General features: G+C 32.4%; 3 protein-coding genes across 3 annotated transcripts; 2 read left to right on the forward strand and 1 right to left on the reverse strand.

The window, feature by feature from the left end:
- Positions 1-415: 415 nt before the first annotated feature.
- On the reverse strand, positions 416-1283 carry LOC146957263 (translationally-controlled tumor protein homolog). Its single transcript, XM_085735287.1, has 3 exons — positions 1246-1283; positions 836-1122; positions 416-737 (listed from the first exon to the last, which is right to left on the reverse strand). Exons 1-3 carry the CDS (start codon positions 1267-1269, stop codon positions 620-622), a joined length of 429 nt encoding a protein of 142 aa, XP_085591413.1. The 5' UTR covers positions 1270-1283; the 3' UTR covers positions 416-619.
- A 3998-nt stretch (positions 1284-5281) lies between these two features.
- Positions 5282-7904, forward strand: LOC146957264 (uncharacterized). The gene is made up of 2 exons (XM_085735223.1): positions 5282-6975; positions 7064-7904. The coding sequence occupies exons 1-2, from the start codon at positions 5297-5299 to the stop codon at positions 7902-7904; spliced, it is 2520 nt and encodes an 839-aa protein (XP_085591349.1). The 5' UTR covers positions 5282-5296.
- Positions 7905-8889: 985 nt separating this feature from the next.
- On the forward strand, positions 8890-10172 carry LOC146957265 (uncharacterized). Its single transcript, XM_085735245.1, has 3 exons — positions 8890-9147; positions 9261-9362; positions 9461-10172. The coding sequence occupies exons 1-3, from the start codon at positions 9007-9009 to the stop codon at positions 9986-9988; spliced, it is 771 nt and encodes a 256-aa protein (XP_085591371.1). The 5' UTR covers positions 8890-9006; the 3' UTR covers positions 9989-10172.
- The last annotated feature ends 3067 nt before the right edge of the window (positions 10173-13239 follow it).

Genomic DNA, 13239 nt, shown 5'->3' on the forward strand with positions numbered 1-13239 from the left:
TTTTGACAACAAGAAAGTATAACAAACCAAACAAACCTACCAAACCAACAATAACAAAGAAGATAACATTAAAACTATTTTTGATTTAATTAAGTATTTATTATTTTAAATGGTTCAAAACTTAGCATTTTCAATTGATTAGCATTGGAAAAAACTTTAATATAGCTGAAATAGTAAATAGATTTAATATAATCTATGAATGAAGGTTGTTTAGAAACATTGTTTTTACGATCCCACCAGACATACCACCAAAAACTCAAACAACTGACTAGATTCACACTGATCATTCGCCACGCTGCGTTTCCAAACACAATACTAGTATTAAATTGAGAAAAAAAAAAGTGAGTTGTGGTCGTACTGACTATCACGGAAAAACTACGAACATGATTTAATCGACAAATATAACAAAAATACATAACCATAACCATACTACTGAAATTTTATAATGATACCATGTTGCTCTGAGAACAATATAAAAATGTAAATTTTTAAACAACCTCCTAATTAGAGAATAGTAAACTCATAAAAACTCAATCGTATATCAAAACCAAAATTACCAGAGTACTATCGATTAAGAATGTAATCTTTTTTTTTATCCTAACATGATAACTAAATGTGTTTAACACTTGATTTCCTTCAAGCCATAGGCAAAGTAGAGAAAAGTTGGATCAGTGGCACCATCCTTGTAGTAAGCAAACACAAGGCTTCCATCATCATGCATACTCTCCCCAACAAAACTGCAACATTGATGAATAATTAATGATCATTTATCCACAAAAAAGAGAAAACTTAATAAAACCAAAAAAGAGATGAAAGATAATGATGAAATACATACAATTGTAGGTCTTTGAGTTTTGGGAGAAGGAACTTAGTTGCTGCTTCAATGTGCTTCTTGAACAACTCTTGCTTTTCTGGCTCTAATTTAGATGTCAGCAACTTAATATATCTCTTCATATAAGTAACAAATTGCTTCTTATCAAAAGCTGGTTGCTCCTGAAGCCTGAAAGTGTCAACAATGTCAACAACTTTGACAGCTTGATCATCAACACCGTCATCCTCGTCACCACCCTCAGCAGAAGGGTTAGCACCAATATTCACATCCACTGCTCCTTGAACAACCCACTGCAAATAATCACATCACACAATAAACTTTAGGCTAATTTATTTATGATCATATATTTGGTGACATAAAAAATAAAGCATAGAAAGAAACATTATTATAAAATAAAGAAATTTGTTCCAAACCTTTCCTTCCACTTCCCACAACATTCCATTCTGAATTTCCTTCACTACAAGAAACACTACCCTTTGCCAGGGATTTTGTGAGGGGTTTGTAACCCCTGGGAAATTTCCCAGGGAAAATGCCAAGGAAAACCCGTGGCATATAACACAAGGGCAGGCCCTCAATTATTCCCTCGCATTATGCATGGCGCCAACTCAAAAATTCAAAAGGAGCATGCTGCAGGCTTGGCAGGTAAAAAGCTGTTGCATGTCAGCCCAAAACCGACGGAAAAAGCCAGGGAGAGGCCGTCGGATGAGCAAAAACGAGGGGAATCTCTGCTGTCTTTACTGTTGATGAGACAATGGCCTGGCAATGGAATCACGTGGCAGCATGCGAGGGGCAAAAGCCGTCGGTTATTGCATGAATCCCTGGCTTATTTTGGAACGTTCTGAGGCTATTCTGCACCTAGCTAAGCTAAGATTTGACCACATATGCGTGGGGCATGGCCGTGGGAAAAGCCCTGGCTTATTTTCTTTCCTATATAAGATTGTGTGCACCGGTTGGATAGTTTGCCCAACACTTAGAAAATTTCTTTACATAAAACACAACCCTTTCTCACAACAAATTCATCAAACTTCTTTTATTTGGTAAAAAATACTTCACTTGTTATATTTTTTATCATGATATTAATTTTTACTAATTATTAATGTTATTTATTTTGTATGTTTAATTTTTGCAGCTGTGTTACATATCTACCTCCTCCTGTGGTTAGCTAGTGCTCAACTCTTGCTGTTTGGATTGCATTGCAGATCTGCTATATTTTCAAGCTTCAACAAGTTAGTGATTTTTTTCCTCATCATAACTCTATAAATGATATGCATGTTGATGATATGTTCTAAAATATGCTAGTTGTCCAATAAAATGATGTTTTTTTTATTCTGAAATTCTGAAGAAAAATAATTTAATTATGATTTTTTTTTCGTTTTTTCATATTATGCCTGAATTTTGGTTGGTTTATTTTATTAGAATATTTCAATGTTAATTGTCCAGAAATTGATGCTGAATATATGCATGTGTGTTATGTGATATATGCATGTTTTTTTTTTGTGATAAAATGAAATATATGCATATATGTTGTTTTTTTTTTGTGATAAAATGAAATATGCATGTTGTTTTTTGATAAAATGAAATATATGCATGTTGTTGAATATATAGTTATTAGGTTGATTTTTATATATTATAGAATATGGTTTATTTAGTAAAATAGGTTTATTTAGTAAAATAGGTTTATTTAGTATGTTAGGAGCATAATATGTTTTTTGTAATTTAGGGCAGCTATTTTTCTGGTATTTTTTTTAAAAAAAAACTGTTTGACGTAACATAATCTGTTTTTAAAAATTTGTTATTTATTCAATTTTAAAAACTGGTTTATAAATAAAAATATATTTATACAATAAAGAAAGCAGTTTTTTCAATGTAACAATGTAATAATAAAACTGATTTTTCAAAAAATAAAGAAAGCAGTTTTTTTAACAAGTTAAAATCTGTGTATATGTTTATACAATATTTTAAAAAAATAATTTAATATATATAGTAGTGCCTATTGTTTAAAAATAGTAGAAAACAATGTAATATAAAGTTGTTTTTTTAACAAATTAAAATCGTTTTATATAAAAAAAAATACAACGTTTAAATTTTAAATCTTTTTATATAATAAAAATTTAAATCTGTTTTCAAAATATTATAAAAATAAATCTGTTTTTTCAAAAAATAAAGAAAGCAGTTTTTATTCAATTTTAAAAACTGGTTTATAAATAAAAATATATTTATACAATAAAGAAAGCAGTTTTTTCAATGTAACAATGTAATAATAAAGCTGATTTTTCAAAAAATAAAGAAAGCAGTTTTTTTAACAAGTTAAAATCTGTGTATATGTTTATACAATATTTTAAAAAAATAATTTAATATATATAGTAGTGCCTATTGTTTAAAAATAGTAGAAAACAATGTAATATAAAGTTGTTTTTTTAACAAATTAAAATCGGTTTATATAAAAAAAATACAACGTTTAAATTTTAAATCTTTTTATATAATAAAAATTTAAATCTGTTTTCAAAATATTATAAAAATAAATCTGTTTTTTCAAAAAATAAAGAAAGCAGTTTTTATTCAATTTTAAAAACTGGTTTATAAATAAAAATACATTTATACAATAAAGAAAGCAGTTTTTTCAATGTAACAATGTAATAATAAAGCTGATTTTTCAAAAAATAAAGAAAGCAGTTTTTTTAACAAGTTAAAATCTGTGTATATGTTTATACAATATTTTAAAAAAATAATTTAATATATATAGTAGTGCCTATTGTTTAAAAATAGTAGAAAACAATGTAATATAAAGTTGTTTTTTTAACAAATTAAAATCGGTTTATATAAAAAAAAATACAACGTTTAAATTTTAAATCTTTTTATATAATAAAAATTTAAATCTGTTTTCAAAATATTATAAAAATAAATCTGTTTTTTCAAAAAATAAAGAAAGCAGTTTTTTTTAACAAATTAAAATCTGTGTATATATTTATACAATATTTAAAAATAAATAATGTGATATATATAGTTATTTAATACCTATTGTTTAAAAATAGTAGAAAACAATGTAACATAAAGCTGTTTTTTTTTAACAAATTAAAATTAAATCGGTTTATATAAAAATAAATAAATACAAAGTTTAAATTTTAAATCTTTTTATATAATAAAAATTAAAATCTGTTTTAAGAATATTATAAAAATAAAGCTATTTTTTCAATACATAATAAATAAAGCTGATTGGAAATAATAAGCCCTTGTATTGGAAATAATTATTATATGTTTGCACGTATAATTAATAGTTATTACTAATAAGCCCTTGTATTGGAAATAATTATTATATGTTTGCACGTAGAATTGTTAGTTTTAAATTGGGTGTAAATGAAATTAATTGGTATGGACGTAAAAATTTATTTTATCGTTTGAGCGTAAAATTAGTTTTTTGCGCATAAAGCTATTTTCCTCGATTGAGTAATAATTTTTTGACGTGTGGAATATGATATGTCGATGAAGTTGGTGAACGTGTAGAAGATGGAGTATTATCAATATTATCGTAGTTGGATGTACGATAGGACGTTTCCGGGAAGAACAGGACTAAAACCGCAATTTGTGGCAGGAGTTGACGGCTTTATTTCATGGGCATGGGAGCAAGAAATTTGTAGATATGAGGGAGGAGTTAGATGTCCGTGTCTAAAATGTAGGTGCAGACATATAATTACCGATCCTGGAGATGTGAAGAAACACTTAAAAAGAGTTGGTTTTATGCCTAATTATTGGGTTTGGGCATATAATGGTGAAATTTTTCAGAATTTTGGGGTAGGGGACAATGCACAAGCTTCTACTAGCCATGGTGGAACAAATGTGGAAACAAATGTGGAGTACAACGAAGATGTCAACACAGAACAATTCAACATGATGGATGATATGGTTGCGGACGCTTTAGGGGTGGAGTTGTCTTACGGTGATGATGTTGAAGTTGATGAAGAGGAACAACCCCCGAATGAGAAGGCGCAGAGATTTTACCGATTGTTGAGTGAAAGTAATACACCTTTGTATGAAGGGTCTTCGTACACTAAGCTATCTATGTGTGTGTGGATTTTAGCTCATAAGTCAAATTATCTTAATCCTGATGATGGTATGGATGATATTACGGAGATGTTGAAGGCCGTGACTCCGTTTAAAGATAATCTGCCAAATGATTATTATGCTGCGAAGAGGTTGGTGATGAAGTTGGGATTATCAGTTAAAAAGATTGATTGTTGTAGAAATGGATGCATGCTGTTTTATGACAATGAGTTTGGGATAAATGATGGAGCATTGGAAGAATGTAAATTTTGTGATAGTCCGAGGTACGATATCAGCAAGCAGAAATGAGTGGCGGTTAAGTCAATGTTTTACTTGCCAATAATACCAAGATTACAAAGACTGTTTGCATCGATGAAAACTGCTAGTAAAATGACGTGGCATCATTCAAATGGAATTCCTGGAGTGATGCGACATCCTTCTGATGGTGAAGCGTGGAAACACTTTGATCGAGTACATCCTGATTTCGCAGCAGATCCACGAAATGTGAGACTTGGATTATGCTCTGACGGTTTCCAGCCATATGTCCAATCCTCGGCAAAACCATATTCTTGTTGGCCAATCATTGTAACCCCGTATAATCTCCCTCCCGAGATGTGCATGACAAAACCATACTTGTTTTTGAGTTGTATTGTACCAGGACCAGATAACCCTAAAGCAGGCATAGACGTGTTTCTACAGCCGTTAATTGATGATCTGAAGAGGTTGTGGGTTGGAGAATTGACATATGATATTTCTAGAAAACAAAATTTCAAGTTGAGAGCAGCTTTGATGTGGACCATTAATGATTTTCCTGCTTATGGCATGTTGTCTGGTTGGAGTACTCATGGTAGATTTGCATGTCCACATTGTATGGAAAAAACAAAGGCATTTACTCTGGATAATGGTGGGAAGAGTTCATGGTTTGACTGTCATCGTCCATTCTTGCCTCATAATCACCCATTCAGAAGACTTAAGAATGGCTTCAGGAAGGATAAGAGAGTATTTGATGGCCCGCCACCGAAGATTTCATCAGAAGAAGTGTGGACAAGAGTTTGTGATTATCCAAAAGTCACTGATTATGGCCGAACTGTCCCGATACCAGGATACGGAGCTGACCACCACTGGACTAAACGGAGTATATTTTGGGACCTCCCATATTGGAAAGATAACTTGCTCAGACACAATCTTGATGTAATGCACATTGAGAAGAATTTTTTTGATAATATATTTAACACAGTGATGGATGTCAAAGGCAAAACAAAAGACAATGAGAAGGCAAGAAAAGACTTAGAAGAATATTGCAAAAGAAAGGAGTTGGAGTTGAAACCTCAACCGAATGGGAAGTTGTTGAAACCAAAAGCCAACTACACCCTATCTGCCCAAGAAGCGAAATTAGTGTGTCAATGGTTGAAGGATTTGAGAATGCCCGACGGATATTCTTCTAACATAGGGAGGTGTGCCGATGTCAACACGGGAAGGTTGCATGGGATGAAAAGTCATGACAATCACATTTTCATGGAGAACTTTATCCCAATTGCATTTAGTTCATTGCCCAAACATGTGCTAAATACACTTACTGAGATTAGTCAATTTTTTAAAAATTTGTGCGCTTCAAACTTGAGAGTTGATGAACTTGAGAAAATGGAGAAGAATATTCCAATCATTATCTGTCAGTTGGAGCAAATTTTTCCACCAGGTTTCTTTGACTCTATGGAACATCTTCCTGTGCATCTACCATATGAAGCTATACTTGGCGGACCTGTTCAATATAGGTGGATGTACCCTTTTGAAAGATTCATGGGTGACTCAAAACGAGCTATTAAAAATCTGGCCAAAGTGGAAGGATCAATTATTGCTATTTACACTGCCAAGGAAACCATGTACTTTATCAGTCATTATTTCGTTGATCGTCTACTTATTCCATCAAATACAAGAAATGAAGTTGAGGTTAATGGTGAAAGGGATCCGTCAACCTTATCGGTATTCAATCTTCCTGGTCGACACGCGGGCAAGGTGCTTCAATATTGGATGGTAGATCCGAGAGAATTGCGGTCTGCTCATGTTCATATTTTGATTAATTGCGCGGAAGTTAAACCATACCTTGAGTAAGTTAATCAAACCTAACCTTTTCTACTAGACCCTTTTACAATAAGTTTTAACTCATCTAACAACTTTGTATTGAATTTGTAATAGGGAATTTAATGCTTATTATGAGGAGTTTGGTGATGGTTCAGCAGTTGGTTCGGTACATGAATATTTTCCAGCTTGGTTTAAACAAAGAGTGTACAATGCCGAACCAACTGAAGAAGTCATTCGTTTACGGTATTTATCTCAAGGTCCTTTACAAGGTGCCCGTGAATTTCACACCTACTTCGTGAATGGATATAAATTTCATACCCACTCTTGGTCAGAAGGTAAAAAGACATATAATAGTGGTGTTTATGTAAAAGGAGTTACCGAAGGAGGTGAAGATGATTTCTATGGCGTGATCAAACACATTTATGAGCTTTCATATAATGAAAATAAAGTGGTGTTGTTTTATTGTGACTGGTTTGATCCCTCTCCTAGATGGACAAAAATTAATAAATTATGCAACACTGTTGACATTCGAGTTGACAAAAAATATAAAGAGTATGATCCGTTTATCATGGCACACAATGTTAGGCAGGTATACTATGTTCCTTATCCCCCTACTCTACCACGCAAACGAGGGTGGTCTGTTGCAATCAAAACAAATCCGAGGGGCCGCATCGAGACCGAAGAACCAAATGAAGCAGCAAATGAAGAAGTTGCTTACCAAGCAGATGATATGACACATGTTAATGAGATAATTGAAGTAGATCAAGTTACAGGTTGGCGTGACTCTCAAGTAGAAGGGGACCAGGTTGACCCTTCTATTTTGGAGATGCCTAATGAAGTTGAAGATGAGAATGAAGAGGTTGTTGATGATAATAATGAAGGGGACCAGCAAGACAAGCAAGTTTATGATGGTGATGTCGATGAATTTGACTATGCGTCTGATAACAACACTTGAAGGATATAGTTATCCATATTTGTAATGATTGAAATTGAATTTGAATTTATTGTAATCTTGAATACATTTGAGTTTGAATGAAGATACATTTGTAATATGATTTGTTTTAATATATATGTTTGTTGATGATGTAGGTATATTGTCTTTTTAAAAAAAAGATTAATCTTTTTTTTGTTATTGATAAACTAGATTCGCAATGCCTCCGAAAGATAAGGAGAAAGGCAAGAGCAGGGACCGCAGGAGGCGGTACAATACATACGTTGTGGACGCTGCCACGCTTGCCACATTGACTCCCTTCCCCAGACCACCCTCTTCTTCTAGCCAGGGATCGAGTGAGTCATCCCAGGCTAGTGCTGTTGCACCCAGTGGAGTGTCTGCTGGTTATGGATGTCCTCCTGGTTTTATCCTCCCTACGGGTTTCCAGATTTCTCCTCATGGGCAAACCGGCGTTATCATCCCTCTACAACAGCAACCCACACCCCAACATCAACAACCCCCACCACCACAACAACAACAACAACCCCCGCCCCAACAACAACAACCCCCGCCCCAACAACAACAAGGTGCTGATGATGATGCTGATGAGGAGATGGCCCTTTATCCGCAAGATGATCATGAACGTTATATCATTGAGCCCAGTGGCAACTCGTAAGTCTTTATTGTATTTTTGTTCAATATGTATGTTGTTATAAATTTGTGTTATGTTTAACTGTGAGTTTTTATTGTTTGTAGTTTCATGCCCTGCAAGCCAGCCGCCAGTGCCATTAGAGACATCATCCAGGGAAGGTATCATGGATTTTGGAAGACATATGGTGATGTCCCTGATGATGAAAAAGATGCATGGTTTGATCTTTTTGGGGTAATATTAATATTTATCATAATATGTATTTTAACTTACATGCACATATGTTATAATCTACTAATTTCCTATAATGTGTTAACAAATATGCAGGTGAAGTGTACCTGGAACCCCAGGTACTATGATCGGATCAGGAGAAACTTTCACATCAGAGCTTCTGCCCGCCTCTCTGACATGTTGCGACATACCCGACTTCGTTACGAGGCTGTTGGAAAGAGGCCATACTAGATCGGGGAGCCACTTATGAGGCAGCTGGTGGACTATTGGGGGAGTGCAGAGTTTAAGATGAAATCAGAAAAGGCAAAGAAGAATAGAGCATCAGAGAAAGGAGGATGCATCCACACGGGAGGATGCATAAGCGCAGCAGAGCATGCCCGTCGACTGGTAAAAATAATAACCCTGTTAATTAATTTTAGAATGTATGTTTTTAAATTTTTTGTGGTTAAATAGTGTAATGTTTTACTAACTACTTAATAATTGTGTTTCTTGTCAATTAGGCAAAGAAGCTGGGTAGGGAGCCATATATAAATGAGCTCCACAAGAAGACCCACACCTATCGATCAGGCCAATATGTTGACGATCGCTCCAGGCTATGCCAGGTAATTGTTACATAAGTCTATTTTAATTAATTTTATTTGTGGTTATAATTTTTTGTTAATTTTTATTTCTCTTTAACTATTGTTATTATTTATTTTAGGAGGAGTATGATCGGCAGCTATCAGAGTCGCTCTCCAAAGGATGCTCTGTTGACGAAGCTCTCACACTCCGTACCTGGACGAAAGTTGCTGGTGAGAAGAAAAAGGGGCGTTTGTACGGTGCAGGAAACTTAGCTGGCAACTACCGCAAGGGTGTTGCTGCCACTCTCAAGTTGACCCTTAATGCCGGGGAGGGATCTTCTCGTCAACCTGAGCTCACTCCCGAGATGCGGGAATTGATCGCTAGGTTGACTCAAGAGCAGCTTGCTGCCCAGATGCAAACCCAAGAGGAGCTTATTCAGAATGTGCTTAGGAGACAGCGAGAATTCTTAGACTCCCAGTTGGACGCATTTAGGCAAGAGCAAGGCTGGAATTTGGATGGGCAAGATGTTGGGCAGCAGGGTGGAAGCCAGCAAAGCCAGCATAATGTGAGAGCTCCAGCGTGTGATGATGATGCGGACGACCCCTATGAAGTGTATGGTGAAGGTGATGATGACGACGACGATGACGGGATCGAGGAGGATGATTGATGCATATGATGTTTGTTGTGTGTTTTATTTATTATTATATTATGGTTTGTATGACTTTCGGAGGTTTTCTATGCTTCCCTGAACAATATTTATTTTCCTGCATATGGTCTGTAATATTATTAAGTACAATTAAGTACAATTTTTATTTCATGCCTATTAATTAGACTTAGTAGTGTTTGTGTGACTACACTTTGTTTATATGCATTAAATTGTGTTTTAAAAAATAATTTTAAAATTTTTTAAAATATATTTTATTAATTAAAATGATTTTTGAGCCATTTAATTGTATTTGAAAAACAACTTTTAAAAAAAAATCGATTTTTTTAATCAATTTAAATACATTTTATTAATTAAAATTATTTTTAAAATATTTATTTAATTAATAAAAAATATATTTTATTAATTAAAATGATTTTTGAGCCATTTAATTGTATTTGAAAAACAACTTTTAAAAAAAAATCGATTTTTTTAATTAATTTAAATACATTTTATTAATTAAAATTATTTTTAAAATATTTAATTAATTAATAAAAAATACGTTTTTATAAATAAAACATTTTTAAAAAAAAAATAAAATGGACGTTTGCCAGGGGTTAAACCCCTCGCATGTCCCTGGTATTTTTCGAATTGACTTGAGTCAGTCAGAGTCAGAGTCAGTCAGAGTCAGTCAGTCTGGTTGCAGGAAAAAGTGAGGGAAAATACCAGGGCTTATGTCAGGGAAAATGCCAGGGCTTTTACCAGGGATTCAGCCCCTCGTTTTTTTCCCAGGGGTGGGATCCCTGGCAAAAAATTTGCGACGAGCGGTTTTGCGATGGCTTATGCCCCTGGGAAATTCCCTGACAAACGTCCAGTTTGCCAGGGATTCCGCCCTTTTGACAGGGATTTCGCCCCTGGGAAATTGTAATGTTTCTTGTAGTGCTTGTAGGGGAATGAGTCAGAGAGAAGCTCATCACCTAGACAAATTCATCAACAAAGTAAAGTTCATAAGTAAAACCATTTGAATGAATTTTTGTTTTTAATAAGTAAAACTCATAATAAAAAACAAATAATCTTAAATATTAGTAGCAGGTAGTAATCTCACAAACTAAAATCCTCAATCAAGTATTAGGTTAGGCTAATCGTGTTTAAGGGTAGAAAATATTACTTAGCAGTTTGTGGTAAAGTCGTATATTTAATCCTCTGTCACAAACACAACAACTTTTAAATTAGACCAACAAATTCTATTAAATTAAAATTTTGGATAATAATGAAAAACCTAAAGGTTAAACCACAGAACACAAACATAAAACTTCATACTTTTGCCACAAGTTTGATCTATAATAGTGTGTGTTTGGTCCCAAGAAATTTAAGGTTTTCCAAAAAAGTATTTTAACCTTGTGTCAAAAAAAAAAAAAAACTCTAAAGCTAAAAAAAATCTTAACAACCTTACAAAAGGTTAATATATAAATATAACTCTAAAGAAGAATTATTTAAAACCAAAAGTGAAGTTTATGAAAAACGCGTGCATAAAAGCATAACAAGAAATTCATTCACTAAACACAGGGAACAAGTATTTATCATTCATCGTAATATTTGGTTAAAAAATAAAAACCATTCATTATGCTATCAAAATCCTATGAAAAACAATGGAGAAAAGTAAAAGAAACCTAATTGGGTGGTAAAGTAAAACAAAAAACTCAAAGATGCAAGGTTTACCCGTAAGAAGATCCTGGTAAACAAGCATGGTTGCGGTTGTTGTTAGAAATAAGAGAGAAGCAAAAGAAGGAGAAAGAGTTAACTAGCGAAAGTGAGATTGAGCAATAGAGGTGGTGAGTATTTATAGAATAAATAATGAAAGAGTTCAAGTGATTGTAGGATTCTTTTGTTTGTTACATCTTATTATTATTGTTACACATCATGATATGTTCTTATTTTCAAAATATATTTAGGTCTTTATTCAATATATATATTTTTTGAATAAAGACCTAAATATATTTTGAAAATATGGTATTATAGGAAAATATCTAAAACAAACATATTGTATCTAGATACAATATGTTTGTTTTAGATATTTTTCTATAATCTTATAAAAAAAATAAAAAGAAGAAGAAGAAATCTTCCTATAAAAAAAATAAATATATAGCATTTTTTTACGGAAATATATGAGATCTGTTGGTAATTGAGTGAAATATAAAGCAATTTTAATCCTTATCTTTTTTTTTTCCTTATAAAAAAAGCTTTACTACATTTAAAAATTAATAATTTGTTGAATCAGGAAATTATTTTATTTTGAAGCGTTTTATCAATATAATGGAAGGGAATTGTCAAAAAGTGTCATGGATGGGAATATTTTGATTATAAGATAATAGAAAGGGATAAGATATATCGTATTAAAATGCTGAAAATTTATCAAAATAAAAGTAAAAGTGCCTGAAACTCACACATTCAACCTCAATTATAAATTTATATATGTGTGTCTATATATGTGGAGAGGTGTGGGTGTCCGAGATTCGAACCTCGACCCAACCAATTGAGCTAAAATCACGAAGATGTGTGTATATATACACACTTTTTTTAAATAAAAATAAATATATATACACTTTTTTTAAATAAAAATAAAAACAACTGGGCCATTTTATTATTTATTTGAAAACAAAATATTTCATATTAATAAATAAAACAAAAATAAAATGGAGATATTTCTAATTACTATCTCCTTCAAAAAAATAAAAAAAATATTTCTAATTACTATCGGTTGACTTGAATTTTTTTTTAATAAGAGGGGTAAGAGCTCAGTTGACTTGAAATTTTTTTAATTAGTTAATGAATTTGATTTGATTTTCTAATATAATAAAAATTGTTTGTTTTTATAAGGCAAGTTCTGAATAGAAAAATTAATACTTTTGTGATTTGCCTTGATTGGTAATAATATGGCTTAATCGGTAATAATGTGATGATGAGTAATAAATATGCAATTTGTTTTAATATCAAGGCTAGCGAAAAAATTGTAATGTTCAATCTGATTTATCATTTCCTAAAATATCAAATTCAATATATTTTCCCTTAAATAAAGGTCTATAACTAGTTAAAAGAGAAAAGAAGAAAGGTGAAGAGAAAAGAGAGAGGAAAAAAGTTCAGGTTTGTCACTCACATGTATATCTCTGTTTTTTTATTGAAGTTTTTATTTGTGCCAGCGTATAAACAAAGTTTGACTTTGTAGGTTCATTGGATAAATTATGTATGTAGTCTATATCATAGGTCACATACATCAT

This window comes from Medicago sativa, chromosome 1 (assembly GCF_051527215.1).
Source record: "Medicago sativa cultivar Bolivia chromosome 1, Bolivia_mono, whole genome shotgun sequence".
Taxonomy (NCBI): Eukaryota; Viridiplantae; Streptophyta; class Magnoliopsida; order Fabales; family Fabaceae; genus Medicago; species Medicago sativa.